Source organism: Trichosurus vulpecula, chromosome 4 (genome assembly GCF_011100635.1).
Source record: "Trichosurus vulpecula isolate mTriVul1 chromosome 4, mTriVul1.pri, whole genome shotgun sequence".
NCBI classification, from domain to species: Eukaryota; Metazoa; Chordata; class Mammalia; order Diprotodontia; family Phalangeridae; genus Trichosurus; species Trichosurus vulpecula.
This window is the reverse complement of record NC_050576.1, coordinates 228573882-228599658: the sequence shown is the minus strand read 5'-3', so window position 1 is coordinate 228599658 and position 25777 is coordinate 228573882. Positions and strand designations below refer to the sequence as shown.

At 40.6% G+C, this 25777-nt stretch overlaps 1 protein-coding gene across 1 annotated transcript; it reads left to right on the top strand.

The window, feature by feature from the left end:
• The first annotated feature begins 8502 nt into the window (after positions 1 to 8502).
• Positions 8503 to 22820, top strand: C4H3orf33 (chromosome 4 C3orf33 homolog). The gene is made up of 5 exons (XM_036756274.1): positions 8503 to 9170; positions 12062 to 12121; positions 13789 to 13936; positions 15919 to 16079; positions 21586 to 22820. Exons 1-5 carry the CDS (start codon positions 8850 to 8852, stop codon positions 21985 to 21987), a joined length of 1092 nt encoding a protein of 363 aa, XP_036612169.1. The 5' UTR covers positions 8503 to 8849; the 3' UTR covers positions 21988 to 22820.
• The last annotated feature ends 2957 nt before the right edge of the window (positions 22821 to 25777 follow it).

Here is a 25777-nt window from a genome sequence, read left to right as displayed (position 1 = left end):
ATACCTTTCAGGAAGTTAGAGGTGAATTTTTTCTGTCTTTGCTCTGTCTTCTGGTTTTAATAGATCTGGATAGTTTTTATCTATGATTTCTCAAAATATGATGCCCAGGCTTTTTTTTTTCTTAATCATGGTTTCAGGTAATCAAGTGATTTTTAAATAATCTCTCCTTGACCTGTTTTTATGGCTCAATTCATTTTCATATCAGGTATCTTACATTTTCTTCATTTTTTTCAATCTTTTACTTTGTTCTGATGTTTCTTGCTGTCTCACAGATTCATTCAGTCATTATTATTCAACAAACATTCATGGAGTGCTATGTGCCCTATGTTTTCAGTGATTTCTTGTTGTTTGGGTCATTGTAGTTTTCAGAGCCTTTTAGTGGGTAAGACTTAATACTTTCTCTTCTTAGCTTTTTATTCTCTAATTATTTCCTACAGAGTTTTATGAATGAAGCTCTTGTTTCATTTTGTCTAGGTATTCATAGGAACAATGGGTTGAGGTTTGAGCTCATGGCCTGGCATCAGGGAAGTTGCCTCTCTCCTGCATGGCTTCCATTGTACTCTCATGAGCCAAACAAAGTGATGCTTAACAATATAAGGACAGAGTTGACCATAGGTGTTTACAAGAAATAATGTTAAATTCAGAAAATGTATTCTTTAAAAGAATAAATTTAAGAAAAATAAATGGAAGTTAGGCTGTGGCAGAGTAGGCCCACCTCCTGGCTCGAAGGCTTGGTTCTGTTTTGTTTTGTTTTTTCAGTCCAGTACTCTTACTACTGGGATAAGTACCTTCCATAAAATACATCATGCACCTCCTGACTTGTCCATTAAAATGGAGATCATCTCTCTAGGTTTTATAGAAGGGAACTGCTGATGTGTTAGGTACCAGGTATTTTCCCAGTCCTTTCATTTCCCCATCTCCAGAGGGCTGATTTCCCTTTACTTTTTCTCTCTTCCAATCGACCCTTTTTAGGGATAGTTACACTACCTATTATAATTAACGATTATTAGAGTGGCTGTATCAGAGGATGTATTACTTGATTGGAAGAAAACATAAGGTATCAAATTATGGTGTTTGTGGGGAAGAGACCTGTAGAGGGCCAGCTCTGAGAAAGTCCATTCTGGGATAAGATACAAGCCAGAGGCCTGTTCTTGCTCATGGGCCGATAACTCCACACGTGGGCTCTCCATTTCTCCCTCGGCATGCACGTGCTGCTCAGGATGAAGGCTCTTCAAGCCTCATATATGTGTGCTCTCTCCAAAACCCCCATGGCACATGCGTACTAAATACCACTTGTGGGCTATTAACACAATATTGTTTATGGCAAAAGGGGAACAAAAGCATGCAATATGCAAATGCCTTGCATGTGGATTTGTTGATTCTGCTTGCCTAAAAGGTATATAAGTCCTGTCCCTCAGTTAAATAAACAGACCTGTTCTTTACTCTTCCGCCTGGCCCTTGTTTTCTGTTTTTCTTTTCACTTTCTGGAGCATTCGGCCAATTCGACACCACAGCTGCTGGCAGCAGAGACCAGGAGTGATTGGGAGGTATTGGTGTATGTTATTGTATTGTGGTGTTTGGGCTATTGGTATTGGTTCAGGTTATGTATGTTCATATTGCACTAACAAACAGCATGTACCAGTGTCAGGGCATACAACCCCAAAGTCTAGCAGCAGGTTTATTTCCTCAGGTGGAGACATCTAGTCCTTCAGTTGGAGAATCAATTTGAGCTCCATTTTAGAGAGGAGAGACACACATTCTGGAAAAAATACAGATGGCAAGACATTCAGTGGAGTGGAGCAACAGCTTCAAAAAATGTAAACACTGGCAGCAAAGAAGAGAACTAAGATTCAAGAGAGACCTAGTCCCAGCAGTTGAGAGTTGGTCTACAGAGAAGACTGCATGAAAGAACTTCCAGGCCCTGTAGTTGTGATGTGCCTTATGTTTATTCTAAATTTGTATCCACTCTTTGCAAAGATGCTACGTGTATTTGTGGTAGAGTACACTCTAATTTTTTGTGAAAAGGCAAGTTCCGTAGTTACTCTTTTTACAACCTCATCCTAATAAATGCCTCTGCTAAGAGCCAAACATATCTATTAGCTAATTATTATTGAGAAGCATAACAATGGGGCTTGTGAATTGTAGTTTAGAAAAATGGCCCTGATGCACAGAAAAGGAAATTTAGCAGGAGACATAGACTATCAAGACAGCTTTGAAATTAATGTATTAAATTTATTATATATCTTAAAAAAAGAACACTACATACTAGACATTTGTGGTTTCATGTGCAATAATCATTCTCTGTTTATGAACGTGCTTATGTCTGTTGGTATTGTTCAGCTTTAGAATAGAAAATAATAAAAATTATTATTTTTTTAAATAATGGCCTCACAGGCTACCTCTGCAAACTGAGGTAGCTAGCCATTTTTTGAGGATCCAACCTTAGAGTCAAATAGAAGTTGGGTTATTGGCCCCAAAAGGTAATATGTATATTTAATTAAGGACAGCTATAGGGAATAGTAGATAGACCGCCAGGCCTGGAATCAGGAAGACCTGAGGTCAAATCTGGCCTCAGATGCTTGCCAACTGTGTGAGCCTGGGTAAGTCACTTAACTCTGTTTGCCTCAGTTTCCTTATCTGTAAAATGAGCTAGAGAAAGATATGGCAAACCACTCCATTGTCTTTGCCAAGAAAACCCCAAATGGGGTCACATTGAGTTGGACATGACTAAAATGACTCAACAACAACAAAATTGGTCACAAAGGGATGAGTTGTTATGGCCACAGCGAGTCATTAAATACAGTTTCTTAACGTGTTCTACGTTAACTATTCATGAAGAAATAGAATGGCATTGGAGATGAGTATTCATATTCCACTTTTAGACATATGAATTATAGAAATATAGGGCACAAATAAATACAATGGAATACAGACTGAATAATTTAACTTTACTTTTAAATAGGACAAAAGCATAATAAACACATCATTTTAATAGCTATCTTATTTGAAGGGGCTAATGGACATTTTAGAGTGGCAGGCATCAGATAGATATGAGTCATAAGGTTTTATACCAATTAATTCCTGGAATAGACAAATTCCTTGATGTCAGATTGTTAATTTGCTAGATCAATGCCCTGAAGTAAAAGTAAATTGTACATGTAAATTTAATAGATGAGTACCATCACCATAAGCCTCTTGAAAAATAGACCCTAGGGTTGCACTATTTGAAACAAATTTGATCAAAACCTTACCATACAATGGGGCAGAATGGAGAAAGAAATGTTGGCTTTTTAAGTGATACCTAAAGCGATAGCTCCCATTTAAACTGCATTTTAAAGCTTGCAAAGTGCTTTGCATATATGAGCTCATTCAATACTCACAACAGTTTGGGAAGAGGCTGCCATTCATTTGTCATTTCTGGGTGAGGAAACTGAGGTTCAGAAAGGGGAAGTGATTTCACTAGGGTTACACAGCTAATCAAATATCCATTAAAGGATTAGAACCTAGGTCTTGCAGACTCTGAGTCCAGTGCTCTTTCCACCACACAATAGCCTGTCAACATTAGGACATAACACAGTCTAACAATAAAAATGATAATCTTATTATAAAAGAAACCAGAAGACACAAAAATATTGCAGCTAAATGGAAAGACCACTCATAGGTTCCTCTCAGAGAGGGAATTAAAGGACCTAATGCAATCAGTTTCATGGGCCAGCTATTTGGTAATCTTGCCTTGCAGTGCTCGTTATGAACATAAGCAGATAAGCCACCATAAAGATAATTTCAGCTTATGTATTTATAGCTCTCATGGAAGGTGAAAAAATAGAGAAATTTTATGAGTATATTTATCCTCCAAGCTGGCAACACTTGTTCTTTTTTAAATTCAATTTTTAAATCACTATGTAGTCTGATGGGCATGGAAAGGGATGACCAAAACTCTACTGAGATGATATGGTTCAGGATCAAGAAATGAAAGAAGCTAAAACCTGTTGACTGACTCCAAAGTTGCACACCTGAACATCATGAATGCTTTCTTCAAGAAGAATCAAACAACATTTTTTTTTTTTGCCAAACAACATTTTAAAAAACTCTTATCTTAGTAATGAAATAGCTGGCACTGACACAGGTACCTTTTCTGACTCATCTGTCTGTGTGGGGTCAGAGAGCAGCCTGGGTCAAGCCACTGAAATCCATACCAAATGAGGAGAAAGCTGAGATGATAGAAATGCTATTACAGAAACTCCAACCCAACCCGTTGAAATAAGATGGTTGTTGTTGTCGTTTTAAATTAGGAAACAGACAAAGATATTGAATCTCTCTGTGTGCAACGGCACAATAAAGAGTTCAGAGTGCAAGTCCGAAATCAGAAAAGGCATTTATTATTCTTTCTCATGAGAAAGGATGCCACCCAAGTGGTAGAAGTTAGGGGTGCTTTAATTATAGTTTACATTCGTTCGGTCTGAATAAATGGGTACATCCCCTAAGCAGAGTACAGGAGAGCACAAAGGACTCAGATGGACATCAATCCTTTTATAGACTCTCCCTTCGAATCTCCCACCAGGTACTTCAATGGCCAGATACAACCCCCTGACTGCCTATGTTATGTGCCCCACCCCAATGGCTTGTTTAAGCATGCGTACAAGCCTCTGACCTTTCACCTGACCTACCTGAGGTCTGGTTTCTGCTAGATCAGAGCTCTGATTAGAAGTAGTTCCAATCAGTCACCTGACTTACATTCTGCTAAAGCTGGGGGGAGAGGGGAGGGAGAAGAGGGACACCTTCAACTCTGGAAACAAAACTGCTCCCCCATCTCTTACAATCCCCCATTTTCTTTTATTCAATTTTTTTTGTTTCCACATCTTTAATAATCCCTTACTCTCCTGATTTTTTCCTTAACCATCACCCCTTTAAGTAAATATGGGAAGAGGCAAAGGTTGATCGACACATTGACAAATCAAAGGGGGCAGTCCCTTTATAAATATAGATACAGAGACCCAAAAGAAAACAATAATGCAATTGTCCCTTTAAGATTCAAAAGTCTTTTCCCAGTTGTCTGTCAGAGAACATCATCAATGAAGTCCTCTGGTCCTTGGTATTTGTTCCAGCTATCTGCAGCACATCTTAACGTCTTCTTCTTGTAGGAACCAGCTTTCTGTCCATTCTCCTACAAAAGTGACATTAGCACAATTTTAAGTTACCATTTCTAATCCTTATACCCTGATCATTTTTTTTACAAATTCAAAATTGGCACCTTGACCAATTATCATGTTTAAGAAATTCACATCAGAACCCAGTTTCTTATACTTTACATTAACCAATTATTAATTTCCTCACCAAGAGGATGAGATGTCACTAAGGAATTCACAATAGGCTCCAGTACGTATATAAATACATTAAATAACCAATTTTTAACACAGTACATATAAAATCTCAACCTTTTAGTCATGCCATGTTTCTTTGATGGCAGATACAAAATAAACCACAAACCATTCTTCTTTTAACATTACTAATTGTAACAAAGCTTTAGACAAGCATGATATTAACAAAATAATATTCTTACAAAGCCCTTGACCTAATTGTCTCCATACCATTACCAAGAATTAAAAAAAAAAACTCGTAACTTATACAAGACCCTATACAAGGCCCTTATAAACTACCCTAACTTATACAGAACCACACACAGGCACACTAGTCCCAGTCCTATAGTAATCTAAGATGTTATTAATCAATTATTTTAATAGATTTGTTACTGTATTTACAAAACCTTCTGATTATAGAAATTTGCCACTAAGAGATCAGGGACTTATAGTAAGGGGACGATATTTCCCCAGCTTCCTGTCAACTCCAGGTAGAAGTTGTGTCAAACTGCAAGTGTCATTGAGCCAGGCTTAAAGTCTGCCAGGTTTCAGTTAAGGAATCCAGTCAAGAGAGTCCCACCTGATCATATGCAGAAGTGGCTCGTTCAACCCTCCCATGAAATCATACCTGCAGTTCATACTTCCCTTCACAGGGCTGCTGGCTGGCATCATGGAAGTTGCTCAAAACATGGAGCTTGGAATACAGTGCTAACACATTTGCATCAGTTTTCCAGGCTTTTCCATTCTCCTTTAACTATGCCTGATCTGAAAGAATGAGATATTCTTCAAGAATTGAATCATATAAATATGATAGGTTCAGATACTAACTCTCTCTTTAAGTTTTAGACCATGGAATGAATTCAAATCCAAATAGCCACATTCAATTTTTCCTATCAATGCAAAAATATTCTACAACTTATCTCTCTTTGAGGAGCACTGAAATCATTTTCCCAAAACCAAAAATGTCTGATTTAATTCCAGTAATTAATTACACCATTTGTCTTAATACCCAATTGCTCTTACATCACTTTGAATCATTTAAGGACCTTATTCCACATAGATACAAAATAACTTTAAATTCCAGTCTTAGTCTATGGGATTATGATTCAACATTGCATTTGTATTCTTATTTCACTAACTTCTTTTTCCCTTTTGTCAATTCCCATTAATATTTAGAAAGAACATTATCCTTCATATGACTATACAAGAGTAACGATTTACCCAATCATTTGATTGAAAAGAGCAAGACTTCACATAATGCACATGTAGGTGCATAGTATGAAAAGGCCCTGAAGGTTTTCATTCTGCTCACTGGAGGGAGTACCCACATAGTAAAAGTCATAGATCCATTGAAATATAAAAATATGAAATCACAACGAAAATAATCTACCTACACATTGATGGTATCCTTTGTAAGCAAGGGAATAGGAAAGTTTTTTTCTGATAATTTTCTATAACATTATAACTGGCTGAGATGAGAATATATGATTCTGTTGTGTATATTTATTGATTTTTCTAAAAATCATTTAACTTGGTAAAACAAAATGTAGATAAAGCAACTTATGTTATCCTCATAGAAAGGATGGAGAGATTAAGAATCCATCAAACTAAATGGATTTGGAAATGGTTGGACAGCTGTTATTAGTTAGTGGTTCCGTATCAAAATGGTAGCTTCTACAGGAGTGCCCCAGTGATAGATCTATGCTGGGCTCTGTGCATTTTAATGTTAATTAAAACTAATTTATTTGGATAAAGACATAATATGTTTCTCAAATTGGGAAAGGACATAAAGCTTGGAATACAGTGAGCAGACTGGGCAAGAGAGGTGGGATCCAAAAAGATCATGACAGGTTAGTACTACAACTTCAAAGATGTAATTTATTCTGTATAAGTAACAATAGCTGACATTTATATAGCACTTTAAGGTTAGCAAAGGCTAGCATTTATGTATCAATTTAAGGTTTGCAAAACACTTTACAATTAATATTTAATTTTATCCTCACAATAACCCTTGAAGGCAGTCACTATTATCATTTTGCACACGAGGAAACAAAGGCATAGAGTTTAGTGACTTGCCCGGCCTTATACAGCCAGGTCTGAGGACAGAGTCGAATCCAGGTGTTCCTGGCTTTATCGGGCATTACAATTCATAAAGGACATTGAACCTGGAGAGTGTCAGATGAGGGTAAACTTGAGTCCACAGAAATAATTATAATGGTAGCTAACATTTACACAGCGTCTATTATGTTTCAGGCACTGTGTCAAGTGCTATCTTATTTGATCCTCACAATCACCCCCTGAGGTAGGGGCCATTATGATCCTCACTTTACAGATGAACAAAGAGAGGCTGAGTGACTTGCACGTGGTCACAGGGCTAGTATGTATCAAGGGAAGGAAGAAAGGAGAGGAGAAAGGGAGGGAGGAGGCATCCACTAGGTTTCCTCTCAAATACAAAGTAGGGGTAAAGCCAACACAAAAACTTTTGGGGGGAAGGCAGAAGCACGGGTGGGACCCCGTGGTGGCTGCTTACAGTCTGAAGACCACCCCTCATCCCGGCCGGGGGTCCTTAATCTGGGGTAGGTGACCTGGAGGTGGTTTCCTCTCATCCCATTGCTAAGAGCCTTCCCCCATCCAAAAAACAAAGAAGCCTCCTCGGGATCCTAGCTCCATGAACCCAGGAACAAAGGGATGCCTCCTGTCGTCAAGGCAACCAGCACACATGACTGTCCCCTCCGGCCAGGCCTCAAACCAAAGCTAGGGTAGAGGAGGAGGCCTACCAGGGGTGGGGAACCCGCGGCCTCGAAGCCTTTTATTAAGGGGATTTGTTCTGTGAGGTTTGAAGCCAATCAAAGGGCCGAACTTGAGGACCTAGAGGGCCACATTTAGCCTTGAGACCGCAGGCTCCCTCCCTAGCCCCTTCCCCCATCCCCGTCCCCTCACCCCCACTCCTCCCAAAAAAGCGAGATGGGGTGGTAGAGATATAAAAAGACTCCCTGTAATTAGAAAAATTGCGAGCAGACCGGGCCGGGAAGGCCAGGAGACTAGGGACGTCGCGGTCCTCGCACGTGGGCTGGGCCGTGCCTCGAGGCCGCAAGCGCAGTGCTCAGGGGCGAAGCTACGTAACAAGGCCCGCGCGCCGCCGCCCAATGACCGAAGAGGTGCACGCACGCGGGGCGGGGCAGGCTGTGGTTCACACGACTACGAGGGCCGACGCGAAGTGAGGCCAGCGATTGGTAGCACGATGGGTCTGGCTCGCAACACTGCGCCAGCCGCTTCCCCGGCCTCGCTGGGCATGCGCAAGAGTAATAGCAAGAAAGGCAGAAACGCAGGCCGACCTTGCTAGGCAGGCCCCGGCGCAGGAGCAGGCGCAGGCGCAGGCGCAGACCAGCCTCTCTAGGCAGAGAGTGGCAGAGGCTTAGGCCGGCTTCATTAGGAAGGAAGCCGTAAGGTCGCAGATGCGGCCCTGCCGGCCGCAGACACCTCCGCCCCGAGATGGAGGAGGAGTGCGGACCAGAGTCACCACCGTGCGCCTCTAAGCCGCCGCCAGATCACCTGCAGTCGCCCACGTGGTCGCTGCTGGTCAACCTGATGTTCCGGGTGACCCATGCGATGTCACCGCCGCCGACGGTCAGCCCCCATCGCAGTCCCACCTCCCCGCAGGAGCTCCCGGGCCGCTCCCAACTCCCGGACGCGCCGCCCGAGCCGGGGGGCCCATCCCCGGAGTCCCTGGAAGCCGGCACCTCCCTGAAGTCCTACTCCAACGTGGTGGCGTTACTGTCGCAGTGGGCCGATGACCACCTCTGCCTCATCCGGGTACCCCAGGGCCCGCGGGGCGGAGGGGCGGGGGCGTGGCCCGGGCCGGGTGGAGGGGCTGCGTGGGCCGTGGTCAGCTGGGGGTGCCCTCCCCGGGCCAACCCCCAGGGGACCCCGACTTGGGACCTGCAAAATCGTCCGCCTCTTCTCGGCTGCCTCGGTTACCCGACGCATTCTTTGTGCATTTCCAGACCGGATTCTGGAGAGGGGTCCATAGCCGTGCCACCCCCTTCCCTGGCTGGCCAGGGGGTCAGGACACCCCTCGGAGGCAGCCTCCCTGTCCCCCTCTGTAACCCGGCGAGAGCTTTAGTGTATCCCGGGGGAAAAGGGGCAGAGTCAGGATCTGAGCCGGGGTCCCCAAGCCCAGACCCCCGCGCTCCTTCGGTGTACCGTGGCATCCTCCTCTCCCTTTTGGACCTTGGCTTGGGAGAGTGACCGTAATCCCACCGCGATCCCAGCGCTTTGTTTCCTACGGTGACAAAGTGCCTGCAGAAGCAGCATGAGCTTTGGAGCTCTCCACGTGCTGAATCTTGAGCAGGCCCCGCCCCAAGCTCTCGGTCCTCACCCCTGAGCCGTGGGGATCCTGGACCAGGTCTGGGGTCCTATGAGCCAAAAACCTTCCCCCTCCTCCACCAAAAGGAGGAGGCCAGAAGGGGAGGAAGAAAACAGTGTTGGAACTTTCCACATGCTCCCTTTAGCACTCTGATAAGACCTATGGACCCCTCCTCAGAAGAATGTTTTTAAATGATTGAAGGAAATGCTGATTAGCAGAGGTAGCAGAGGTTAGTAAAAAACGAAGTAATTTTTTACCCATCTAAGTGCACAGTCCTCCTGACATCTTATCCATGGACCCTCCTTAAGGGTTAAGGACCCCTGATCTAATCCAAACCTTAGGAAACGGGAGGGAAGAGTTCATTTAAGCATATTAAGGATACATTCCTTAAGTGAGTTAAACTTGTTTCTGTAATAAAGCAAGCTGCTTACAAAACAATGACTGTTGAACAAGTAAAAAAGATAATTGCCTTTTATCCCAAATATTCCAGTCATACACATAGGCCTAAAGAGTCCAGGTATTTAAAAAAAAAAAAAAAAGAAAGCAGCCAGCACAGGCACTTGAAACATCCACAGATAGAGAACTCTCTGAAGTAGAGTATGTCTGGGCTTAACAGTAACTAAGAAGAAGGGAAGAGAAAAAATAAGTCTAGGAAGACCTGTATCTAATTGTATTTACTGGAGGTGCAGAAAGGATTAATACCTTTTGAAAAGTAAAATAAATTTTTTTGGAAATGTTCTAGCTTTTATTTTTCTATTTTTTCGTATAATAAATTAATTTTTTATTTTTAGTTTACAACACTCAGTTCCACAAGTTTTTGGGTTCCAAATTTTCTTCCCCACCCTCTCCTCCCTCCCAAGATGGCATGTAATCTAATGTAGGTTCTACATATACCTTCACATTGAACTTATTTACATAATAGTCCAGTGGTAAGGAAGAATTATAACCAATGGAATGAATCATGAGAAAGGAGAAATGAAACCAAAAAAGAAGAAAAAAAAAAAGCAAAAAGTTTGCTTCAATCTGCATTCAGACTCCATAATTCTTTTTCTGGATGTGCATAGCTTTTTCCATCATGAGTCATTTGGAGCTGTCTTTGAACCTTGCATTGATGAGAGGAGTTAAGTCTATCAAAATTAGTGTATCTGTAACCGGGTATAATGATCTCCTGGTTGTGCTTCCCTCACTCAGCATCAGTTCATGCAAGTCATTCTAGGTTATAATGAAGTCTGTCTACTCCTCATTTCTCATAACACAGTAGTATTCCATTACATTCATATACCACAATTTGTTTAGCCATTCCCCAATTGATGGGCATCCCCTTGATTTCCAGTTCTTTGTCACCACAAAAAGAGCTGCAATAAATATTTTTGTACATATGGATCCCTTTCCTACTTGTATGATCTCTTTGGGATATAACCCTAGAAGTGGTATTGCTGAGAAGTAAAATAAATTTTAAGACATTTATCTTTATATTTTAATTTAAATGAAGTTATTTTAAAACATTTAAACTTTCATTCTTTTATTTTTTACTGAAGCGTTATAGCTGAAAGGAAGCCTGAGATTGTTTTTTTTTTTAAATAATGCAGTGAAAAGAGGGCTAGAGTTGGAGTTAAGAGGACTTGGTTTCCAGTCCTGGGACTTGGTACTTATTAAGTACCTGTCTGTACCTGACCCCAGGAAAAATCTGGGGTCAGATTAGATTACCTTGAAGCTGCCTTTCACATCTTTGGTTCTAAGATGAATTAACAAGGTACCATATTGATTCAAATACAAGTTACCCTGAATATATGCTTCCTATCTTCCCCTCATCTCACGATACTGAGAAAAAAAAGGGTTATGCACTTAAAATGACACAATTATTTACAAATAATATATGTATTACATATAACAAGAGTGAATGATCCACATGGCACCTGATAAGGCCTGTGCTATTAGACTGCACTCAAGGTTTTGAAAAGCCAGATTGGGGAGACTGAAAGGACAGCCTGCATTTAGACCAATGTGGTATTGATTAATATCTCACTGTATATACAGCACTGTACCAGGCACTTTGGGTTTCAGAAAGATTAAATGGTCTATTTTCTGTCCTCTAGGAACCTATGATGTAGTGCCAGATTGGGAATAGTCAAACTGTCTTCACTGAATTCAGAAGAGGTTCCAAGGAGGAAGGAATTCTGGGGCTTTGGTTGTACCTTAAAGGATAGGCATGATTGGGATGGTTAGAGTCAGATGGGAAGAGGAGTTCAGATTGAAGACTTGTAAAAAAGTTAATAAATTCAATGTTGGACACAGTTATTATGAAGAATTAATGGCTTGTATTATGTACTTTTTATAGAACATTAGTACTGGAATGGCAGTAGCAGGAGTCATGTTATTTGCAAGAAGTATTAAATTGGTAAGTTGACATTTGAAAATCCTTTAGGATAAGTAGTTCATATGCAGTTTTAAAAGTTCTTGATTCTGTTTTAATTCAAGCAGTATGTCATTTATTCATTATATCGCAAGTATTTAAGAATATTTAACATTGAAATCTTTGAAAATTGTATTTAAAATAGAGTACCACTTTTTGTAATTACTATTTCATACTTGAAAAGAATCTCAGAGATTTGGCCTAAGAGAACGTTGCCATTAGAAAATTTACATTTCATTCTCCCCAGGATATCTCAAAATGTCTTTCATGATGCTTTTAGCTAGCACTGTGGAGATTTCTAGCTCACTCAGCAGAAACTCACTGAATTAAATAGATAGTTCTTAACAATTTCTTAAAAACGATCATTAATTTTATTTTATCATGTTGCTACCATGAAGGGCTATCAATGACTTATTGGTCCCATGTCAGGTTTTTTAATTGTTTCTTGAGTTGAAACTTATTTTCATTCTATTTCATTGTCTTAAATGCCACTTTCAAAGTCTCCAGAAAAAAAAGAAATTCAAAAATCATTAACTGTTTTTTATTCCTGTTAGTCACAGTTTTGTGATTGTGATTGAGGAGTTGATTCTCACCTCAGTTTTTGTTTCCCTCTCCTGGACTTCTTTAACTGGATACATTGTAAAGCAAAAAGCTCTTGTTTTATTTTCCTCCTTAATCCGTAAAGTAATACTAGGCTTTCCTCTCTAGTTGTCTTTCTTTCATTTGTAATTTGAGATTCTTTTATTTTTTAAATGTCATGAATTCAGGTTAAACTTTAAAAATTGCAAACCTATTATTTGCCATAACAAAAAGTCAAATGAACACTCAAAGGAATGATCTCACCCATCTCCCTGCCTTCAGTAAGGCAGGAATGAAAGAATGAACAGACAAGCAGATAGGGTACTTTAAAAAAATTTTAGCTCAGATTTTTTTACATCAGAGGAAATTCTTTTTTTTAACTAGATAACTTCCATGGTTTTGATTTTTGCTTCATAAATTGCTCAAAGAAATTAATCTTTAGGATGTGTTTGTTTTTTTTAACATATCTTGAGATTCTTTGTACCTCACAATTATTTTTAGTATATTTCCCTAAAAAGCTATTTCTTTGTTCCACTTAGGTTTTACCCAGACTACTTTGTGCCCTGAAGCTTTCAGATTTACCACATTAGAAAAAAGCTGTCTTCCTGAAGAGGTTAGGTAGCAGATTTTGCTGCCATTTAATAAAAGCAAAGATCTCTTATATTTCTTCTAGCCTCTTTGTTCATTGTCTTTATCTAAGTGCCCTCTTGTATACATGGCCCTGGATGTATGGTACTGTTCTGGCCACAGTCAATTGCTTCCATTCGTGGTGCTGACCCTCCACTCTTATACTGTCTTCCTTTTTGTGCTGTCCCTTCCTGATCTCCTCTCATTACCCTCCAGTGTCATTTTCAACTCTGAGTTGGTTCCTTTCCTTAATTAGAAACATTGTTTCAGGGTATTTTGAAGTTACAAATTACAAGTTGAATGAGAAATAACTAAATGAGGATTATGTTGTTTAAGTTATTTTGCTAGAAGTATAAGATTCAATAAATTCTTGTTTTAATGGCAGAAATACCAAAACAGTTTTGGCAAGAATTTTTCTGTTATTTTTTTTCCTGCAATATCAACAGACATCCAAATTTGTAAGTCCTTCGGATATTCCTATAGAATTTATTAAAAATTGCATTAAATTACGAGGACGACTGCACCGGATCACTGTTAAGGGGCTGGAATTGGAGCATATTCCCATTAGCATCCCTCTAATTTCGTCTTGGAGAAGTAAGTAAAGATAGAAGAATAATGAATAAATATAAATAAATAGTAGTTGGGAAGTCCTAGTATTCTGTGTTTTTGGTAAAGTAGAAAAAAACCCCATATGATTTTACTTAAGAACATTAAGAAATGTTTAAACTAAAGTTATTCTTCTTATTTTATACACATTTGATCAGTGACAGAGAAGAGAGAGCATTTACTGAGCACCTAATATTAAGCTGGTACTGTTGCAGCAGCTGCTGGTTGGTCTTCCTGCCCCAGGTCTCTCTCCACTTTCCGTCTTTTCACAGCAATCAGACTGATCTTTGCAAATCTCAGGTCCAAACAAGTCACCCCCCACTCCTCACTTGGTGAACTCCAGTGGTCTCTTATCATCTCCAGGACCAAATATAAAATCCTTTCTTTGGCTTTTAAAGCCTCTACATCTGGGCCCTTCCTCCCTCTCTAGTCTCCTCACACCTTGTTCTCCACATACTCTGTGATCTAGTGGCCCTGGCCTTTTGGCTCTCCCACATCCTCAACACTCCCATCTCCTTCCTTCCTTGTGGCTATTTACCCTGGCTCTTCCTTAGGCCTAAAACTCTATTTTCTGTCTTCTTCCAAGTGTCAGCTAAAATCTTACCTTAGGGATTCAGAGAAGGCTTCACAAATGATGTGCCATCTGGAATTAGGCCTTGAAAGAATGGGGGGAAAGATTTCACTTGACAGAATCGAGGATTGGAGAGGAGTCCTTTCTGGGCTTGGGGGTTGGCATTAGCGGGGCAAGATGAACACAGTATGAAGAATGGCTGGAACCTATAGGGGTATGAAGCTACGAGGTGGGGGGACTCTGGCTGTGGAGAGGAGAAATGTAAATATCCATACTTCCAGGAGAAGTGTGTATGACTGTAGAAAAAAATAGTTGTTGTCTTGAGTCTAGGGAACGAGACCACATGTAACTGGAATAAACATGGAAGGTAAACCTTGAAAGGGCTGAAGGAATTTGGAAAAGGTATATTGATGATTTGGGCTCAAGCTTTTTGTGTTCTGAACCAGTCTGGGAGTTGGGATAGAGCATTTTGCATATTCTCTGGCCAAGGCAGTTGCTAGGCTCTTCTGGACTCTTCTTTACAGCGATTACTTGCCATCAGTTAACCTTCTTCTATAGGAAATGATTCCTTTTCCTTTATTTCTTTCCCATTTAGGGGCATTGGTAGCTTGCCACATACAGTTGTCCAGGTTGGAATTGTAGGTGGCCACAGTGTCTCCTCAGTTCGTCATTTCTTGTAATTTGCTGTTGATTTTTGTCCTTTGATGTAGTGACTTAATGAGTTGACCGACTGCAGACATCTTTTTCAGAAATGATTCTTACATTGGGAACCAATTGTTTCTTGTTGAGATAATTTTGTTTTTTAGTGATATGTTTAGGGCTCCTAGTATTGAACAGTTAAAATCTCCTGGAGAGTTGGTCAAGATGTTGCCCGTCTCAAACCAAGAGTTTCTGTAGAGCAAGTAAAGTCATAGGGAGGTTTTAATGTTTCTTTTTGTTCTTGGTCTGGATCTTATTCTCTTTGGTGTAAATTAAAGTCCTTGTGGAATTTACCTCATTGTATCATTTTTGTTGTTTATTAAACAGCTCATGTGGATTTAAAGACACTCAAAAACTCTTTTTGGTGAAAACTTTGCAAAATCTGTAATTTCTAAAAATGAAAGATATTAAGAATTTTTGTTAACAATTGTGTAATCAGTTGACAAAATATCAGGTATATGTTGAGAGATTAGTTAACCCTGGAATTGTGTGCCACACATCGTTCACATGGTATTTCTTTGGCATTATAACCCCTGTCATCACCCTGCCTATTTCCTAAGGAAAACTGAAGGTGAAGAAGTAGGCAGGAGTTTGAGTATTTTGAAAATAAATGTTACCTGGTGACTTTTCAAACCAGACTTGGAAGTTATTATTTGCATTATGTTTCTCTGGCTAAAAATATGCCTCTCTTACTATCTAGGGCAACCATGTGGGTTTTTGCTGATAAAGCTAGCTGGAGTGGAGCTCACTGAGGCTGGTCGCCTGTGGTTGAGAAAGGAGTTAAAACCTTTCCAAGTACTGTGGTTCCAGCTGCTGGCAACGGACAACTCATCACTTCTTTGCTACGTGTGGATGAATAGAGTAAGTGCTGGGAGAAAAAGCAACCGGGATCTTAGGTTTTTTGTGTGTACCCCAAGTTTTTGGTACTTAGTCATTTAGAGTGTCATCACGTCCTTACCCATAAATTAGAGATGAGGTTCAGGAATGGCAAAGCTGGATAACTAAAACCAAAAAGCAGCTCGCACTTTTATACATTCTATTAAGGAGCAACATTTAATGGCTTTAGGAAGTAGAAGTGAGTCTTTGCAAAGATCCTCCTTTGATCCCTATCAGGTGAAAGCATGTACAAGAAGGTCACTTTTTCATCATCCCTCTTAGTATCTGCTCTCGTCGTCTCCTTTTCTCTCCCGTCTCTTCTGTTCTCCTTCCCTTCCTCTTTCCTTCCCCTTCCCCTCTCCCTCCCCTGCTCTTTCCATCTATTCTTTTCTCCTTGGCACAGTCTCTTTCTTGTTTTCCTGCCTCTTCTTTAGGCTGGTTGCTTTCCCTTCTCCCGTCTCTTTCTCTTGTTATCTTACTTTGTCTCTTGTTTTACTTATCTCTAGCTTTTAGGTCAGAATTGGGTTGTTTCAGGGCCAGACTGTCCCCGGCATGTGCTTTATTTAGGATGTCATGGTCAGTCCTGTTTATTCTTGCCCAGAGTTCCTGCACTGGCCTCTGCCTCCTGGGCTTAGGCTGCCCTAGATCCATCAGTCAGTCAGTCCACATATATTAAATGCCTACTGTGTGTCAGGCATTTTGAGGTTTGTCGGGCCGGATCTTTGTGGCCATTGCCAGCATCTCAGGACAGAGGGTTAGAACGTCAGAGCTCCCCCATCTGAGCACTGCAATACTGCAAGCATTGCTGCCCAAGCATGTCTGTGGCCCGTCGCTGAGCATGCTGTGGAGCTACCCTGCCCTGTATGCCCTGGTTTTGCTGCTAGGACCCTTTCTTATTGTCCTGATTCTAATGCAGTTCTGGAAAGAACAGGAAGAAATCTTTGAATGTAGTTTCACTGGATTTCTTCACCATTTTGGTGGCAGGTTCCAGTTTGATGGATTTACTGGAGCCGATTGGTGTGAACTGCAGTGTCTGCCTCCCTCTCCGGCAGCCAGATAGTAGGAGCCTCAAACAAAGTCCATCCATTTCCCAGTCATTTCTGCCCATTGGTCCTAGTTTGAGTCTCTGGAGACATCTGTTAATCTTTTGAAGTAAGGTTTAAGGTTTTTGGTTGTTTTTGGTCAAGTCATTTCAGTTGTGTCTGACTTTTTGTGGCTCCATTTGGAGTTTTCTTGGCGAAGACACTGGAACAATTTGCCATTTCCTTCTCCAGCTCATTTTACAGATAAGGAAACTGAGGCAAACAGGGTTAAGTGGATTGCCCAGGGTCACACAACTAGCGAGTGTCTGAGGCTGGATTGGAACTCATGAGTCTTCCTGATTCCAAGCCCTGAGCTCTGTTACTGCGTTTAGCAGTTCAGGACTCTTAAATTATAGAAAATTAACCCTATGAAAATTAATTTCAGTTACTGCATGACATGCAGTTGGAAATCCACAGAAAGAGGAAGCATTTTGTCCAAGTATAAGGTATGTGAGGCCGCTGCCTTGTGCCCGGCAGGAGGCACTTCCTAACTCAGGGGGGCCTCCACTCTTGCTGAGCCCCCTGTGCCTTTGGCTGTGCCCACTCCTGACTTCTCTGAATGCTAACAAATTGAAATGCAAACCCAAGGAAAAAGAAGGCCCTGAATTTAGGCTGATAATATTCCTTCCCACATACACCCAGATTTGTTACTTTTAAAAGATGGCATTTTGGAGATGATGTGACTGACTTTTTCCTATAAACAGCGGTGAGGTTTTTCCTGGCCTCTTTACAGAATGCACTAAAGCGTACTCTGTGTAAAAGAGAGAGGTATTGGATGTAAGGTCTGCATCTCACATGCTCGTCTCATGAGTCTTAGAGCTTTCGTGGCTCTGCTCTCAGCAACTCAGATTTCGTTCTGTTTTTATAAGTTACAAGTTCCAATGGAATATGAGAGCTGTCCTTCTGTTATCACTGAGTCCTTATTTAATGAGTCCATTAGATAAATAAAACTGTCTGACTTGTTTCAGGGTAAACAGTATCATAAAGGGTACATACACAGCAGTGGCGAAGTGATCAGTGGTTTCATTGTAATATCTGGCAGATCCGTGGCTGAGTGCTGGAAGCAGCTGTAGAGGCCATCTAAGGCAGGAAGGACTTACTTTGTGCCTACTGCATGCCAGCCCCTGTATTAAGCACGTTACAGATATCTCATCTGATCCTCACAACAACCCTGGGAGGAGAAGGGGCTGTTGGGATCCTCATTTTACCATTGAGGAGACTGAGGCAGACAGAGGGCAAGTGACTTGGCTTGGTCGCATAGCCAATAAGTGTCTGAGGCAGGATTTGAATTCAAGTCTTCACAGGCACAGGGCTCCCTAGCTGATCAGTCTCTGCTTGTGCCATTCCTCTCTAGGACATCACCACAAAAAGGTCAGCTTTCACTTGAAGATTTCTCATGAAGGGGAACTCACTATCACCCACAGCACCCCATTCCACATTGGGATCAGAAGTTTCCCCTTTTACTAAGCCTAAATCAGCTTCTTTGCCTGACCCATCCATTGACCTCTGAGGGCAAGCAGACTAAGGCTCTTGGGTGGGACAGTCTTCTCTTTGGCCTCCCTTTGAGCCAGCTATCCCTCTCTCAGTCATAGCCCCAATGGTGATTAAGGACAGAAAAAAGGGGACCTCTGTGTACCTCAGTAAAAGATGGCAGCCTTTGTGTGAGCAGAGAACTGGCTATGAAAGGTTTGCCCACTGAAGCCCATCCGGCTTACACATGTCATGGGCTTACACACGTCTTGGGCTTATACATGTCCTGGAGTAGGATGCATCTAGTCCTCTCCTTCCTGCTTTCCTCACTTTGTATCAGTTCATATGAGCCTTCCCATATTTCTCTGAATTCTGACTAGGAAGTCATTACTTCTTAGACCATTTGCACGGTCTTTTACATTCATCTGCCATAGTTTGTTTTGCCAATTCCCCAATCAATTCACCTTTCCTTCTTTGGCCACTGTCTATTCTTGCTCAGATGTCTGCTTTTGCTTCTGTCTTTTCAAATGTCTTTGAAGAATCTCAGTTCAATGAGTTCTCTCTGTGGCTCCAGTGACCTCTTTAGTGAGCCTTACGTTTTCTTCCTCTCTGGAAGAGAGAGCTTCCCCTCTCCTGTAGAGTGGACTTTCTTAAGAACTAGAGGATTGGAGGCTGAGGTCCTCCTTAACTTCTTTCTGAGCCCTTTGAAATTTGCTTTCCCAAAATTGAAGGCACCTGTCAGACAATACCCAGCTTTCTTCTCCTCTACTGTAAATTCTTTTTTTTTTTTTTGCAGGGGGGAAGGCAGGGCAATTAGGGTTAAGTGACTTGCCCAAGGTCACACAGCTAGTGAGTCTGTGTCAGGTGTCTGAGGCTGGATATGAACTCAGGTCCTCCTGACTCCAGGGCTGGTGCTCTACTCACTGTGCCACCTCGCTGCCCGTTGTAAATTCTTTTTTTAAAAATTTTTTAGATTTTTTTATTTTTAGTTTACACTCAGTTCCACAAATCCTTGAGTTCCAAATTTTCTTCCCCTCCCTCCCCTTCCCTCTGCCCTCCAAGATAGCATGGAATCCGATATGTGTTCTACATATACCTTCTCATTAAACTTATTTACACAATAGTCCAGTTGTAAAGAAGAATTATGACCAATGGAATGAACCATGAAAAAGAAGAAACAAAGCCAAAAAAAGAAGGGGGAAAAAAAGAGAGCAAATATTTCACCTCAATCTGCATTCAGACTCCATAATTCTTTTTCTGGATGTAGATAGCTCTCTCTATCATGAGTCCTTTGGAGCTGTCTTTGAACCTTGTATTGCTGAGGAGAGCCAAGTCTATCAAAGTTAGTCATCATAGAATCAGTATATCTGTGGTTATCTACAATGTTCTCCTGGTTCTGCTCCTCTCACTCAGCATCAGTTCATATAAGCCTTTCCAGGTTATTATGAAGTCCATATCTTCCCCATTTTCTTATAGCACAATAGTATTCCATTACATTCATAGACCACAATTTGTTCAGCCATTCCTTAATTGATGGGCATCCCATTGATTTCCAATTCTTTGCCACCACAAAAAGAGCTGCTATAAATATTTTTGTACACGCGGATCCTTTTCCCACTTGTGTGATCTCTTTGGGATACAGCCCTAGATGTGGTATTGCTGGGTCAAAGGGTATGCACATTTTTATAGCCCTTTGGGCATAATTCCAAATTGTTCTCCAGAATGGCTGGATCTGTTCACAACTCCACCAATGATGTAACAGTGTTCTGATTTTCCCACATCCTCCCCAGCATTTATCATTTTCCTTTTTATCATGTTAGCCAATCTGACAGGAGAGATGTGGAACCTTAGAGTTGTTTTGATTTGCATTTCTCTAATCAATAGTGATTTAGAGCATCTACCATGAATTCTAAAGTAGAGCAGGATCTTCCCAAGCACCCTGCCATCTCTCATTCCTCAGACAGGTCTTGGTCACAAGCATGGCCAGAAGAACAGTCTCTTTTGGCACATCCTCCACTTTAGAAGGATGGCTTATATTTGTATAGCATTTTCCAGTGCACAAAGTCCACTTTCCCCACCACAAACCTGAGACGTACATAATTCCAAACAGTCATAATCTTCTTTTTTAGAGAAGGAAATAAAAGATGTGATTTGTCTTTGATCCTCCAGCTAGCAAGGGAAGGGCTGAGGCTTGAGCCTGAATCTTCTGACTTCAGTCAGTGATGAATATTTCTCAAGCATCCAAGACATACTTCAAGAAGAATTAGAGATCTGGGCTTAGATCCTAGTTCCAACACTTACTAGCCTCATGAACTTGGACAAGTCATTCTCTTATCTGTAAAAGGAAAAAAAATTAATACATGGATGGTTGTTGTAACGTCCTTTGTAAATTGGAAATGCCTGGATAAGTGTGAGCCATCGAGACACCATATTACATCCCCTCAGTCCTTAAGGGACTCCACATTAATGAATTAAGCTGCTTTTTCATGGGCAGAAGCTTTAGATGGAAGTATCTGAAAAATACTTTTTTAGATGCTTATATTTCTCTTCCTGATAACCTCACCTCACCATTCTGACCATGTGTTATTGCAACTTGTTTTTGTCTTTTCTATCCCTGCCTCACTACTGACTCTCTTTCTAGTTTGCAGTTTGTAATCTGCCTTATTATGCCTGAAACCAAGTAACTGGACTAAGTAAGAAGAATTATACAGTAAACAAAAGTAGGTAGAATCAGAGGGAGAACCAGAGGGCACAGCTCCAGGGCTGGGGTTTGGCCTTTGGATCCCTCTTTGCCTCTTCCCTGGAGTCCTGAGGTTGTCAGAGGCAAGGGACCCCCTGCAAATTGCATGTGTTTACATATGCAACTTGCAGGGGACAGAGTGGGGGCAGGGGTATTTTGTAGTAGATGATGATAAGCATGTTTTCACTCTTTTTTGAAGGGTACATATTTTAATGTGAATTTGAATGAAGAAATTTTGAGAAGAGGGCTCGGCAAAACTGTTCTCATCAGAGAGCTAGATCATAACTCTAAGGTGTATTGGGAAGTTCACAAAAAACTCCTGAAAGCAGAGCTACATGCCATAAGAAGAAGAGAAGGAGTCTGGAAAGAAGAGGCCGAGAAGTCGAGTTATATAGAGAAATTTAAAGGGTCATGGAGAGAAATATGGAGTGAAGGCAACACTTTCAAGGGATTATCATTCTGGGAGTTGGACCTAAAGAGAAAATCCTATTATGAAACATTAAAGAGCTGTTGTGAAAAATATAAAGAGAAATTAAGTAATTCCAGTTTTCTGTTGAAGGTCAGAGAGTTTCTGAGTCGTATGAAACTTGGTAAAAGATAGTGAAATGTTGGAAGATTTCTAGAGGTCGCATAATTGGAAAATACCTGAGAAGCTGTGGAGTTATGTATGTTTCCTTGAGAAGTATTGATGAGAAGGCCCCAAATGATCAGAGTTTTTAGACTTAAAAGAAGAAAAAGAAGAGAAAGTCTAGCGGGAATTTGAATGTTTAAAAAAAGATGACTTTTGTATATGTTAGATTGGAATTTAAACCGTGGTGAGTATGCTTTTTATGTGCTTTTGTGGAAATGAAAAATACTATGTAATAAATCACCAAGTTCCAGGTTGTGAAAGAATCGTAGTATCATTTTAAAAAGACTTTTACTTAAAATTGTTTTGAGTGATATTATGTAGTTGCAATTGAGCCATACTTTTATTTATTTAAAAATTGAATCAACTTTCACAAATCTGGAATCATTGGAGAGATGCCCACCCTCCAGCACCCCAGTCCTGCCTCTCACTTTATGGGGTGCAAGCTATTTTGTCTTTATGAGACAGCAGACTGTAATGGAGAGCAAGACTTAGGTTCAAATAGTGCCTTGGAAGCCATGGGCACCTTTCTTAACTTCTGATTTCTGAAGGTCACTTACCTCTCAAGCAATTCTCTTAAGAGGAGGGGCCCTTTCAATTACAGATCATTGACATTCAAGAAGGCATTTCAACATCCTTTCTTCGGAGAAGGGACGAATGGTTGTCTCGTGCACTGAAAACATGAATTTTATTCAGTCACATACGTTAGATGTGAAATCTGATCATTTATGGTTATACCCTGTTTATTAATGCAAAAGAAAAATAAATTAACAACTACACATTATATAATTAACATTTTATTGTGAATGAAAAAGTTCCTTGATACACTACTAGATTGTCTTGAGAATTTTGGGACTAATGGAAAAAGTCTGTATTACGTGGTTTATAACTGCTGGCTTTCTCTTTTTTTTCTGATGGTACAAATACAGACAGGCTGGAGATGATTTAATTATGTGCTAAAAAGTCGATAAACTGGACAGAGAACCTCTGGAAATCTGATAGTCCAAATGAAGAGCATGACGAACAGGGTCCAATTCCATGATTTACTGGTTTTTTCCTTGCCTTCCTGGCCTTCCATTGCTCCCCTACCTCATCACTCAGAAAACTTCAGTTTTTAGTGGCTCCATCATCTGTTCTCATTTCTTCGGGATTTCTTTTTGTGTTCCTTCCCTTCAATTAGCCACCTTTCCCATCACATCTTTCTTATGGCTTTTCATGTGCCTGGTTTGTAACTATTAGTTCCTAGACTGGTGTATGTTCTAGGTATAGGCTCAAGGTTTGTGGACGCCCAGTTGGATTTATTCATGCACCAGAAGCCCTACTCCACTTTCTCCACATCTAAGACTAAAAATAGTTTGATTTGATTAATAGATTGAGTGCAAAAAGACTGAAAATAGCAAACAAAATGGATTAAACATGTATTGAACAACTGCCATGTACAAGGGACTCATTATCCCACTCATCACCTCATCATATTCTGAAAGGTAAAAATATATTGTACCTTCAATGGTTGCATCCTCAAGTATTAAAAGTCTAGATATCAAAGTTCAAATTAAGGCAAGATTATTTACATGAAAATTATATTCAAATGACTAATGTGCTCTAAAACTTTCTTCTTTTCACTTTTCTCTACATTATTTCTCCCATTTCCTTTCTCTTTTGTGTTAAGAATATTGGTGAAAGAAAAAATTCCTTTAGTAGAAAATTGGCCAAGTTTAAGTTCTTTAATAAAGGTCTCATTTCCGAGATATTAAAGGTACTGGTGCAAATTTGTAAGAATAAGGGCCATGCCCCAATTGAGAAATGGGTCAAAGGATATGAATAGGCAGTTTTTCAAGGAAGAAAGCTAAAATTACCTACCACTAGAAAAAATATCCCATATCACTAATAGAGAAATACAAAAGTATTTCTACATTCATCAGGTTCTACCTCGTACTCATTAGATTGTCAAAGGTGACAATAAAATGGAAATGGTAAATAGTCTGTGGGGGGAAAGAGGCACATTAATACACTTTATGGGTGGCACTGTGTACTGCTGGAAAGCAATTTGTCACTATGCCCCCAAAAGTTATTAAAGTGCATATTCTTTGAGTCAGTGCAACCACTACTGGACTTATACACAAAGGACAGACAGAAAAATGACCCACATATACAGAAATATTTGTAACAACTCTTTCTGTGGTAGCAATAACTGGAAACTAAAGGGAGGTGCCTATCAATCGAGGAATGGCTGAACAAATGGTATATGAAGGTCATTGAATACTATTGTGCTGTACGAAACAATGAACAGGAAGGTTTCAGAAAAAATTGGAAAGACTTGTATGTATCAATGCTGAATTGAAGTGAACAGGAGAACAATTTATATTGTAATAACATTCTAAAGATAACGCTGAATGAGAGAAGACCTCTGATCACTCTGATGGCCAACCATAACTCCAGAAGGATGAATGAAGTATGATACCCAGCCCCTCATGACAGAAGGGTGATCATGCAGGTGCTGAGAGATTGATTTTTGGACATGGCCAGTGTGGAAATTTTTTTTTTTGCTTTATTATACGTTTATTATATGTTAAAAGGATTTTGTGGGTGTGGTGGTTTTTCAGTGGGAAAAGGGTGGATGAAAATTTGGTTAGTTGGAGAAAAAATTAAATAGAAACTTGGAGAGATGTACTGTGAAAGTAAGTATTATTCAGACCTAGTTAGAGATAAAATTAGCTGTTAGAATTCAAATTTAAAAAAAATATATAAACTGTCACAGGCAAAGCTGCATGTTTGAGTAATTGGCAAATCTAGAGGAGACTACTAAAAGTAGCTGTTTAGTAAATGAAAGCAGCATATTTTCTGCTTCCCTAGACAAAAATATTACTTTGTAATTTCTGTTTACTGAATAATTGCTTGCAAGCTATTTTAGTCTTGAGAACAGCAGCAGGCAGTTTATGGCTTACATGTGGTACCCACACATTTGAGGGAGATAGGCAGCTTAGGGTTCATTGGACTCTAGGAGTTGGCACACTTCTGCGACCCATCTTGGCATACAATCAGGATGGTTGGAGCCTCGTGGAAAGAGCCGGACCTTTTGGCTCTCTTGGACACTCCTTCCTGTTAGAGGCTTTCTCTTCCTTGAGCTTCAGAGAGACTGCCTACTCTTGGTTCTCTTCCTCACCCTTCAGTCTCCTTCACTAGCTTCACATTCTTTTCTCCTCCCTTCTTGCGAATGGCTCCTAGTCAACTCCTTTTTCTAGTCTTTTCCCTTGGCAGTCTCATCTAACCTTCAGCTTCAGCTACTTCCGGTTGCGCAGTCGCCATATTCAGGCCTGACCTCTCTGCAGAGCTCCTTGAAAACACTGACGCCTCAAACTCAGCTCCTCTTAAACCAAGCTTCTCTTTCCCTAAATCTGCTCCTGACTTCCCTATTTCTGTCTCCACAGCCATCATAGTCCCATTTCCCCACGATGGTCACCCTTTCCTCCTAGCCTCTTCCATTATTCCTCAACCAAGTTTTTGATTGTGCTTCTGCGACATCTCTTTCATCTTTCCCTTTCAATTCCTGCTGCTACCATTCTAGGGTGGGCCTTTGTTGCCATACCTGGGTTATTCCAGTTTACTTCTAACTAGTCTTCCTGCCCCCGCTATTACCTCCTCCAATCTCTATACCAGGCTAGTCTTTCCCATGCATAAATCTGGTCCCATCACTCCTGTTTTCAAAATTCAGGTGTTCTTTATTGCCTTTTGAATCAAGTTTTAACTTTTTTGTCAGGCATTT

Bases quoted from the DNA above. Each gene is read 5' to 3' on its own strand.
- C4H3orf33 (XM_036756274.1), top strand. From the start codon at position 8,850: ATGGAGGAGGAGTGCGGACCAGAGTCACCACCGTGCGCCTCTAAGCCG. The intron at 12,122-13,788 runs GTAAGTTGACAT...CAATATCAACAG, and splicing joins TTGCAAGAAGTATTAAATTG to ACATCCAAATTTGTAAGTCC. The intron at 16,080-21,585 runs GTAAGTGCTGGG...TCTTTTTTGAAG, and splicing joins GCTACGTGTGGATGAATAGA to GGTACATATTTTAATGTGAA.